The sequence below is a fragment of the Carlito syrichta genome, unplaced genomic scaffold, assembly GCF_000164805.1.
Source record: "Carlito syrichta isolate Samal-C Ts95f unplaced genomic scaffold, Tarsius_syrichta-2.0.1 Scaffold305658, whole genome shotgun sequence".
In the NCBI taxonomy this organism is placed as follows: Eukaryota; Metazoa; Chordata; class Mammalia; order Primates; family Tarsiidae; genus Carlito; species Carlito syrichta.
Genome location: NW_007249754.1, coordinates 1011272 through 1023025, shown reverse-complemented (window position 1 = coordinate 1023025; position 11754 = coordinate 1011272). Strand labels below are relative to the sequence as shown.

The following is an 11754-nucleotide window of genomic DNA, read 5'->3' as shown; positions in this document are numbered from 1 at the left end:
CCTAGCCTTCCAAGTAGCCAGAACTACAGGTGTATGCTACCACACCCAGCTAATTTTTTGAAGTTTATTGTAGAGGCGAGGTCTCACCAAGTTGCCTGGGCGGGTCTCGAACCCGTGGGCTCAGGCAATCCACTCGCCTCGGCCTTCCAAAGTGCTGGGATTACAGGCTGAACCACTGAGCCTGGCCTGCAAATTATTTTAATTTTGCTTACCTCTGGGCCAGTTCTTGTTTAGCTGCTAGAGAAAAAGAAAAACCTTGAGGAAGTTAGAACATAGTTAATTCTTTAAGTATAAGGGTAGGTGACTTGAACCCTTGCCTGGTATGACCTTAGGTCCTATTTACAATTAGGTATTTTATTGCCACAGAGTCTGTGCTGCCAGTCTTGGGATCTCCACTTTAACATTAATGCCAGTCAGTTGTGCTAAACTCCAAGGAGGAGAGGGGATAACGAGGTGTGTCTGACCTCCCTTCCCATATGACTGGGAACTAAGTTTTTAAGAGTTCTCTGGGGTTCCCTTGGCCAAGATGGCGTCTGCCCATTAGTGGGGGACTGGGGACTTTATTTTTAGTTACACATCTCACAAGACAGCCTGCTTCTTGGTCTCTCGGGCTCTTTTTCTACCAGTTCATTCATTTGTCCTCTCCCGTGTACCCATAAGGAGCTTCCAGAGGGTTTGCTTGAATTCTCAAAAACTCTTGTGCGGTTTTCTCGATGGCTTTTCAAAATTTCTCTTGATTGTCCCCGTGACAGACAGTTTGGGAATACACAATATTTATAGAGTCCAGTTGAACATGCCCCTTACCTTTGCTCTGCTGTGGGTACTCCAGTCAGGGTGGCTTGTATGCCCCTGTGGGAAGTGATGGAAAAGAATTGCTGGGGTATTCTGACACACAGGGTCTATCAAGCAGCAAGTCTCTGCCAGGCACAAACCAGGGATGCTGAAGAAGGTTTGTAGTGAGAAAGGACCCGGGGGCCTGTGTGAGTAAAGTTAGCTCCAGCTCAGAGGAATTCTCCATTTCTTCCGGGGCACAGAGGAGTCAGAGTTTTTGTTACAGAGTCAAAAGTAGGTGGAAGTCCAAAAGTAACATGTGGAGATCACAAATAATGTCCCTTCTCTGCCCCCAAAGGCATAATAAGGGCACAAAAATCAAACAAGTCAGCCCAGTGCCACCCTGGTCAATTTTCCAGACTCTCGGACATGCCAGCTGGAAAGGGTTGGTGTCACCCTGAAGCTGAGACAAAAGGCCACCGTAATTTCCCTAGGGGTCCAATTACCATGCCACAGCCACTTCCTCTGAGCTCTTGCCTGGAGATCCACACCTTCCCAGGAGTAGGGACAAGAGACCCAGGTTGTAATAATCAATTCCACAATTCAATTTGCACCCCGTCTCACTAGAGGCCTTAAGTCGCAGTCCTGGCCCAGTGAGTCATGAGGCTGTGGCTGACCTGTAAGAACAAAGGCGATCACTGACTTGGATAGACAGTCTCTAACTCACAGGCTCAGGGATTCATCTCTTATGCTCTGATTAGCAATTATGAACCATATGCAATTACATAAATTGGCCATTTTTGACAAACCTAGCGAGATATATATATATTTCTTGAAAAATTCCCAGGTGGAAATCTCACTCAGAATCAATCTCCCAGCCAGGTTCGGTGGCTCAGCCTATAATCCCGCACCTTTGGGAGGCTGAGGTGAGTGGATTGCCTGAGCCCACGCGTTCGAGACCTGCCTGGGCAACTTGGCAAGACCTCATCTCTACAATAAATCAAAAATCAGCCGGGCGTGGTAGCACGTGCCTGTAATTCCAGCTACTCGGAAGGCTGAGGTGGAAGGATCACCGGAGCCCAGCAGGTCGAGGCTGCGGTGGCCAGGACGGCCACTGCACTCCAGTCTGGGCGACAGAGTGAGACTCCAACTCAAAAAAAAAAGAATCAATCTCCCTCAGGATAAAAATCAAAAGTCTTTCCTAGGACCTACAAGGTCTTTTTGTGAGCTAGGCTCTGACCCCTAGCCTCCTCTCTGATCCCTTTGCTGTGTTTCTTCTCCCTGCTCTGCCCCAGGCATACCGCTCCACCTGTAGTTTGTCTAATTTGACCCTCCCATACTCACCTCAGGGCTTTTGCACCTCCTAGCCCCTGCCAGCAAGGGTCTTCCCCAGCTCTCTGCCGACTCACTCCTTTACTTCATTCAGGACTCATTCAAATGCCACTTTGTCAGACTGACCAGCCACCAGGAATGCACATTTACTTTCTTACGACAGCTACAAAATCTGACCCTTTTATTCCTGTTAATTTCCTCGAGTTGAATTTTAGGTAATTTGATGGACTTATTTAAAATCTCCTCACCTCTGTAATCCTAGTCCTCTGAGTGACCAAGGAGGGAGAATTACTTGAGCCTAGGGTTTCAAGACCAGCCAGGGCAACATCACAAGACCTCATCTCTACAAAAAAATCAAAAAAGTTAGCCAAGTTTAGTGGTGCTGAGAGGCTGAGGTGGAAGGATCTCCTGAACCGAGGAGGTTGAGGCTGCGGTGAGCTGTGATTGTGCCATTGTACTCCAGTCTGGGTGAAAGAGTGCGACTCTGACTCAAAAAAGAATTAAAAATAAAATCTCATGGATAATGTATGCAATTTTTCTCGAAAGGCAAGGGTAAATGCCATCAATGTATTTGCATTTCTGTTTCTTTTTTAACTTTTTTTTTTTTTTGGTTTCCTTTCCAAATGCCCTTCCTTTTGGTGCACCTTCCAAAACTGAAAGCCATGGAGTATGTTTCTAAGGACTTTTGGGATGAGTCTGGTGACAAGCTGGAAGAAGAGGATTTGGATGACAATGTAAGTTGGATTAAAAACTTGAGGCCACCTTCCCCCAAATATTGGAGCATATTCTCCCAAGGACGGCCAGGAACTATCCCTTGAGCCCTGGGATTCCAAGCTTCACTCTGTTGCTCACACAACCCAAGGGAGTTTTCATTAAAACAGACATAATTTTAAGTTATGACACTAAGTCAAGAAAAGGGATCAGAAGAAAGCCAAATGTGGTATTCCAAGCCCCAACTTCCAGAGTGCCCTGCTTGTATTATGAAAAAGATATCCCCAAGATTGTTTTTGAAGACAACAAAGAAAAAATAAAACAAATAGTATTATCCAAGTATCAAGGCAAAGGATTCTTTGCAGAAATCCTAGGTAGTCAGGTGCGGTGGCTCAAGCCTGTTATCTCAGCACTTTAGTAGGCAAAGGCAGGAGGATTGCTTGAGCCCAGGAGTTCCAGACTAGCCTGGGCAACATAGCGAGACCTCATCTCCACAACAATAAAAAAGAATAGCCAGGTGTCGTGGAGCTGCCTGTAGTCCCAGCTACTCAAGAGGTTGAGATGGAAGGATCACTTGAGCCCGCAGGTCAAAGCTGCAATGGCTGTGATCGTGCCACTGCACTCCAACCTGAGTAACATCATGAGAACCCAACTCAAAAAAAAAAAAAAAGAAAGAAAAGAAATCCAAGATAAAAATAACTTTAGATTGTGGGAAGATAGATTACATGGACTTTTCCTTATCTTTTCCACTAATTTCACCTTAAAATCCCAGACTTTATATATAAAACAAACATAAGAAGACTCTGGAAGATAGAGGAAATAAGGCAGGCCAACGGGTATCTTGGGATTCAAAGACCAACGTGGCAGTGAGTTCCCTGGGTTTTCTTCCCTCATATATCCTAGGCTGGGTGTTAGGGAAGACAGCAACCCAGAGAGTCCAAGAAGCACAGAAAAAAAGTCCCAATAAAGTGGATTGCCTGAGCCCGTGGGTTCGAGACCCGCCTGGGCAGCGAGACCCCATCTCTACAATAAATCAAAAAATCAGCCAGGCGTGGTAGTGCATGCCTGTAATTCCAGTTACTTGGAAGGCTGAGGGGGAAGGATCACCAGAGCCCAGCAGGTTGAGGCTGCGGTGGCCGGGAGCAGCCACTGCACTCCAGTCTGGGTGACAGAGTGAGACTCCGACTCAAAAAAAAAAAGCCTGCTTTCTCTGGTTGTTGGGAACAGCTGGGGAGCAGATGCCTGATGAATTTGCAGGGCTGGTTCTGTGACCCTCGGAAGGGTCCTGGTAGTCACAGGACTAGAGTTAGGTGAGATGCACCACTGCTATTTGTGGATCTGTCTGTCTATCTATCTATCTATCTATCTATCTATCTATCTATCTATTTATCATCTATCAAGAGACAGCAATCTGGCAAGGCAGAAAACTTTAGACAATAAACTCTCTGCTCCAGGCAAAACACCACAACAAAGAGCAGTGGTGCATCTCCCCTAACTTTGTAATCCTGTCACTACCAGGACCCTTCCGAGGGTCACAGAACCAGCTCTGCAAATTCAACAGGCATCCTCTCCCCAGCTGTTCCCAACAACCAGAGATGTGACAGGAAGCCACAATAGTTTAAATAATCCTTACATCCACTGGATGTTGTATTGTCTTTAAAACAAAATTTGTGTTATGATTTTATATATATGTCTCATGAATGTTTTGCCTACTGGGGCAGCCTGGTGGCTCAAATTTCCTGTGTCAACTCATCTCTGAGACTTATGACCCATGCTGATTTAGGTGGAAGCATTATCATTCTTCCTCCCCTCTACTGCTAAGAAACTTTCTCAGAACTATAGATACTAAACATAATCATGAGAGTGGAGTCCTGTGTCCCAGGCACCCAAAATTAAGCAGGTACATCTCTTTTTTCTAGTTGTCTTCATTTCATTTGTTCATTTTTTAAAGACAGGCCTTGCTAGGTAGCCCGAGCTGGTCTGTAACTCCTGGCGTCAAGTGATCCTCCCACCTCAGTCTCCTGAGTAGCTGGGACTACAGGTGTGAGCCACCTTAAGCACATATATTTTTTCCTAAACTTACAAAAGAAAAGACCAAAAAAACTAGTTTTTTACAAGTGTTTTTAATTGAGAGATTTTCTAATTTCAGTTCACATTTAGCCCTAAAAATTCCTTACTTTCTGCACTTGTTTCAATACAGCACTGTATTAAAAAGATTTGCTTTTTGAATATGAAAATACTATATTGAGGAGAGAAAAAAAAATTGCTCGAACTTCGATTTACCTCAATGATTTACCAAAACAAGAAAGTAAACGCTGGTATTTTTGGAAGACTTTTCAACTTAAGTTGAAACCTAAAGGAATTGTTTTAATTAGACACAAATTATTCAGACAACGTCAAGGCTCCTGTGCGTTGAGGTTTTGCTGTATCAGGTGGGGCTGGCTTCACAAATTTCCTCCACATAGCTACGTGAGGTTCTGGAAGGGCCTGGCACATTGGGGAATGTTCCAAGAGTGTTCTTTGGGACAGGTGGGCCGAGCAAGGTAACTCTCATTCCAAGGCTTTGCCACTAAAGGGTTTTAGGCAAGGATGGAACGCAGTCTGATGTAGTTTTGTTCAGGCATTTTGGTTTACACTAGCTTCTGAATTGTGAAGCTGCCATGTGCACATGACGTTTAAATGTTGAAATAGTCTTTAGGCGATGAAATAAACATTTCAAGTCTCCACCGTTTTGTGTCCCAGAAATAACTACTATATACCATTTTGTATATATAATTCTGAAAATCGCAATGTATATGTAAACATGATGTCTTTAAAAACACATATCATCCATAAATGGGACCATATTATACATTCCGTTCTGAAGTTTGTTTTCCTTAGTAACGAATTTTGGAAATCTTCTTAATATAAATTATATCCTGTACCATACTTTAACTAGCACCCTGCAGATGGTTAAGTTTTTTCCAGTTTTTGTTTGTTTGTTTGTTTGTTTTGCTTTTGTTTTTAGTGAGAAAGCAGGATTTATTGAGAGGACAGAGAAGCTCCCACAGTGGGAAGGCACCCGAAGGGGTTGCCCCTGTTTTTTGTTTTTTAATATGTATATATATTCCAATGAATTGTGCATGAGTTAGTACATACAAATGCAAGAGTAACTAAAGAATAAACTCCTAACTGTTGAATGCTGATTCCAAAGGTATCTGCAGCTTTAACTCAAAAGGTATTGACAAACTTCTCCCCAGATGGGTTATGTCATTTTCCTATTCCCACCAAGAGGGTATGAGGACATCTCACCTCTTCACCCACCACGCGTCATCTGATAGGGTGAAAATAATATCTCACTGTTGTCTTTTGCACTTCCTTCATTCTAAAAGGTGTTGGGCACTTTTTACCTTTGTTGGTCAGGTGTGTCTCTTTCTGTGACTGATCAGTTTGTATTCTTTGTTTACTCTCCCACTGTTGTTTATTTCTTTTTCCTTCTAATTTTTAAAAGTTTTTTATACATTATAGAACTTAGTCATTTTTCTGACATACATGTTGTATTGTTTTTTCGGTTCGTATTTTGTATTCCAACTTTCTTGGTATTTTCCATGGCATGGTCATTTTAAATTTTTAGGTAGTCTCATGTATTAGTATTTTCTCTTGTGATTACTGAATATTGTTTCATGATTAGAAAGGTATTTCCACTCCATCAAAATATTTTTATAATTCATTCATGTTTTCTTCTAGATCTATGGGATCTTTAAAACTATATAATCTGGAATTTATAAAACTACATAATCGGAATTTATAAACAATATGGCATCGAGAATCTAGCCAAAGTCCCCAATGGCATTGACTGCGTTCTTTCACCACTGACAGGATCAATTTGGCGTCTGTAAAGGTCATTCCGATGGCTTTGTGGATGATAGATTGGAGTAGGAGAAGCCAGGACAGGAGGATAAGTAAATACAATAGCAGTAAAATGAACAAATGAGAAAGTCTGGCTGCTTGGGGCAGTGCCCTGTGCACCTGCCGTGACACAGTGCTTAATTCCATTCTACGTACTGGGAAGCTAAGGAGAAGGAGAAGGGTGCATTTGTTGAGTAAAGTAGAAAGTTCTCGTTGATACAAACTGAGTTTTAAGCACCTATAAGATATCCAGATGAAGTTCATTTGAAAACCAGAAATAAACAATCTAGGTTCTAGGAGAAAGTTCTTGGCTAAAGATGTTAATCTGGAATGTGTATTAGTTTGCTCAGGCTTGTTGTAACAACATGCCACCTCTTGAGTGGCTTGAACAACAAAATGTATTATCTCATAGTTCTGGAGACTGGAAGTCAGATCAAGATGTTGGCAGGGTTGGTTCCTTCTGAGGGCTGTGAAGGAAGGATCTGGCCCAGGACTTGCTCCTTGGTTCATAGGTGACCATCTTCTCCCTGTGCTTGCTTATGCCATCTTTTTTCTATGTCTCATATGTCTGTGTCTAAATTTCACCTTTTTGGTGAAGGACACCAGTCATATTGGATTAAAGCCCATTGAATGACCTCACATCAACTTGATTACCTCTATGAAGAACCTGTATTCAAACACAATCACAGTCTAGGGTACTAGGGATTAGAACTTCAAGGTATGAATGGGAAGGAGGGAACACAATTCAGCCAATAATAGAATCCTTGGCATATAGTGAAGCCTTAGAAATAGGATCGTAGGGTATTTTTGTCTGACTACTGCAGGTAGATAATACCCGCTTCCTCCTAAATACATACAGCATACCAAGGTTAGTTGGTTTTTATACATAAGCCTAGGAGCTTTGGGTTTGCAGTTATCTAGGAAAAGAGTTTCTGGTAAGTGAGGGGGAATCCACAAAAAAATGGTGGAAGGGGATAATATGATGTCTTGTTTCTTATCTAAATGTCATGTATGAGCATAGCGTAAAGGCCAGCCACTTGTGAAAACTGATCATGAAACACATTATAAAACTCTGACCCAAGCAGTGCTGCTTCAGGGTCCAGGTGACAATGTGTGGCACAGAGTTGGGGGCGGTCCTTTCCTCCTGATACCTATATTGCTCTGTCCCCCAAGGGCTGAACGCCCAGGATACTATGGAAGTCTTGTGGCACAGTTAGCATTCTCACGATAGGCAGTGATGTCGCTGGCCAAAGCCGCACATGTCCAGGCAACTTGGTGGGCCGATGTGGACCAGTTGGGTGAACATCACATGGGAGTTGCAACATCAAGAGTTGCTTGTGTGAACTTCTGAGGCACCTTTTGAGGAAATGCTAGAAACCACTGGAGTACAAACCAAGGAGAGGGAGCTGAGACCCCTTGTCTGGAGGGGAGCTATCAACCTACAGCTTGGTTTCTCTGACAACTTTACTCATCCGTTGTTTTTAGTTCACTATCACACACTCACTTATATTTCTGTGACACACTCATGCATCACACATCTTGCTGTGCAAATTGTTTTTGTTGCAGACCCAGAGATTCACCCGGGAGAGATCTCTGGACAAGGGAGGCTTCATCACCAAGGTGCCTGATACACTTACCACAATGACGAGGCTAGTTCTACTCTATATGCTGGGCAAGCAAGGGGGATGAACCCTATAAGGTGTCACACGCGCTGACTTTGTGGAGTGGGGTGGCACAGCCGAGATGGGCACAAGACAGTCAACTAGGCCCACCCAGTTGGGTCAGCTATCTAGCAGACCACAAAGGACACTGTATTTTCTGAAGAATAGATCATAAAATGCAAGAGGGAATGGTGTCAGATTACTGACCCTAGACAAATAGAAAGCTACTCCATTCCAAAACAGGGATTGTCAACAATGGGGAATTCAGAGGCAGGAATGTGTACAACAAGACCCTTAACCTCAACTTGCCCAGAAGCCCTGATTTGAGCAATGATGCGAGGAAGGGTTCAAAGCCTGGGAGTCAGGCAAGCCAGACAGAAAGCACCCAGTTTCCAATATGTTGGTCTTCCACTCACTATGGGAGGTTAGTAAGTTAATGGTATATGTCCATGATCACATATTGAACAACAACGACAATCTCAACTTATAGATGATCAGGAAACAGGCAACATGACCAACCCCTGGCTTTCCTCTCTAAGAAGCTAACCTTCACCTCCTATTAAAAGGGACCCAGAAAGAAAATCTTGGGAGGACCCACCTACGGGTTAGTCCTGGTAAACAGCAGAGACTTGGGATAAGATGGTCAAATTTCAAAAAATGAAAAGGCGCTTTGAAAAGAATCTTTAAACGCAGAACTGTCCAGTACAATGAACTACTAGGTGCTATGCTGCTTCTCTGAAGACTTATTCTTCACCTCGAACAAACAAGCCACCCTGGGAGCTTGGCCATTTGTAGTGCACAGAAAGCCTGTTATGCTCTTAAAGCACGGAAACATTTTTACATTCTATAGCCATCTCCACACTTAGAAAAATAAAATAATTTTATGTTTTTCAAAGATTTTTTTTGAAATCGTGAGTATGAGACGCACTGGAAAGAATCAAGTCAGGTAGTGGTAGAGACTGTAAATCTGGGGCAGAAAAAATCTTGGAGAACCATGAACTTGTACAAAAGTCAAAGAAGTGAGGCTCAGAGCCTGGTGCTTTAAGAGAGGACACTGGAATGTCAAGATCCTGGGTATCTGCTCAACAAATTCCCTTGCTTTCTATGGGGCTGACTGGCGTGTGTGTGTGTGTGTGTGTGTGTGTGTGTGTGTGTGTGTGTGTGTGTGTTTTCTGAATCAGGTCTCACTCTGTTACCCAGGCTGGAGTGCAGCTGTGCAGTCTTGGCTAACTGCAGCCTTGACCTCCTGGGCTCAGGCGATCCTTCTACCTCAATCTCCCAAGTAGCTGGGTCTACAGGCACACACCACCACTCCTGGCTTTTTTTTTCAATTTTTTTGTAGAGATAAGGTCTCACTGTGTTGCCCAAGCTCGTCTCAAACTCCTGGGCTCAAGCAGTCCTCCCACCTCAGCCTCCCAAAGGGCTGGGATTATAAGCATGAGCCATGGCACCTAGCCAGCATATTGATGTTAAAAAATTCTTGAGAAAATTGAGAATAAAGAAGAGGATATGATTATAACACAAATACTCTTCAAAGGAGTTCTTGTTAGCCACCCTTTTCCCCTCACTGCTTGTACTTTTTGAATAATATGTTGAAATGTTACCTGGTACCTTTGGGAGTCAGAAAAGCAGTAAACTAAGAAAGTATGAATTTCCATTTTCTGAATATTTCATTCCTTGGTCCTTTTGTAGTTTCTCAGCAGCTCGTATCAGACAGTGTTTAAGGCAATAATCAGAGAACTGGCTGCTCACAATGAACTGGAAGAGGAGTTCGACATCTCTCTGGAGATGCTACTGGAAAGTAAAAACAGAATGAAACTGGGAGCTCTGTAAGTCACTGGAGAGATGGAGCTCTTGGTCGGTGGGTTTGGGTGGGCCAGAGGTGGAAGGAGGAAAAGTGTCAATGGGGCCACCAGGAAAAGAGCAAAGCCAAGGCCAGGCAGGTCCTCTGAGTCAAGAAGCAAGCACAGATGAGGGTAAGGTCCAGGAGTCAGATGGGCAGAATGACTCACTGCCAAGCCAAGAGCAAACTCGAGAGCAAGGAAACCGTGAGCATGAGACACACTGGATCGAGGCAGGTAGTGACAGAGGCTGGAAATAGAGGGCAGGAAAAGTCTTGGAGGACCATGAACTTGCACAAAAGTCAAGGCAGTGAGACTCAGACCCTGGCACTTTAAGAGAGAACATTGGGATATCACGATCCTGGGTATCTGCCCAACAAACTCCCTCCCTTTCTAGGGGTCTGGCTAATGCTTTTCCGTGCTTCCAGGAGGAGGGAGAGTCTTGAGTTTCCCTGACATGGGGTTCATGGTCAGAGCCCCTATTTGGAATGGGGAATGATAAGATTCCTGCAGACCTGTTGCTGGCACAGGCTTTTCTAGCTGGCAAGATCCCAGGTCACAGAATGTTCCAGAGCCCCATTTGTGCATCCAGCCTATACATTAGATGTGCTCTCAGAAGCCTGGATTTTCTCTTATCTGCTGTCAGAGACCTGTGAGAACCAGGTGTGTGTTGGGCCCGTGGGTCTGCTGCAGATTCCAGCAGCAGTACCAGGGACAGGCTGTGGGGGTCACAGCCTAATCACCCACCTAATCACTTGGGTGAGTTTAGGCATTCCCAAAGTCAGGAAGAGATTGACTGTAGCATCTTCTGCTAGGGCTCAGTGGAGTTATGGACCAGAGATCCCAGGGCTCCTCTAGAAAAGGGGAAGGAAAGACACAGAGCAAAACACAAAGAACGCCCAAATTTTCAGATCAGGCCAGGTGTGGTGGCTCACACCAGTAATCCCAGCACTTTGGGAGGCCAAGGTGGGAGAATTGCTTGAGCCCAGAAGTTCAAGACTAGCCCATCTCTAATTTTTTATTTTAATTTTTAAATAAATAAAAACTTTCAGATCAGCAAAAACAAACACCAAATAACATTTCCATACCTGCCACTTTGTCCCCTTTCTTCCCACTGAAGCCTATACAAGAGGCTGATTCTAACCTGACCACACTCAACAACTATTTCCTGAGCACCTACTATGCACTAATTAGGGCCTAGGGATACCATCATGTGTAGCCAGCCTCTGATATTGAGGAGCTAGCTGGTGGGGATTTCACTTGCTTGTAAAGGTGGGCAAAAAGCCAAAAGAGGAACACCCAGCCCCTCCCAAAAGTGGCTGGGTGCCTCCAGTGCACCCCTCACTGGAGTTTAACTCTTGTCTGCACTTAGCATCCTACTCTCAGCCTGAAGGACAGGCCTCAACCCCACCCTGCTCTTGGTCCTTATTTTTTACAGATGTTGGTAGGTCAGGTAACTGCATTACTTTTATTTTTTTTTATTTATTTTATTTTATTTTTATTTTTTTTGAGTTGGAGCCTCACTCTGTCACCCAGACTGGAGTGCAGTG

The 11754-nt window shown here is 44.0% G+C and overlaps 1 protein-coding gene across 1 annotated transcript in view; it reads left to right on the top strand.

Moving 5' to 3' along the window:
• The window catches only part of ERICH6B (glutamate rich 6B), a 56917-nt gene that overhangs the window by 22498 nt on the left and 22665 nt on the right, over positions 1-11754 (top strand). Inside the window, exons 8-9 of the mRNA XM_021714491.1 lie at positions 2764-2837; positions 10056-10192. Coding sequence (XP_021570166.1) covers positions 2764-2837; positions 10056-10192 — 211 coding nt within the window. The remainder of the gene's footprint in view (positions 1-2763; positions 2838-10055; positions 10193-11754) is intronic.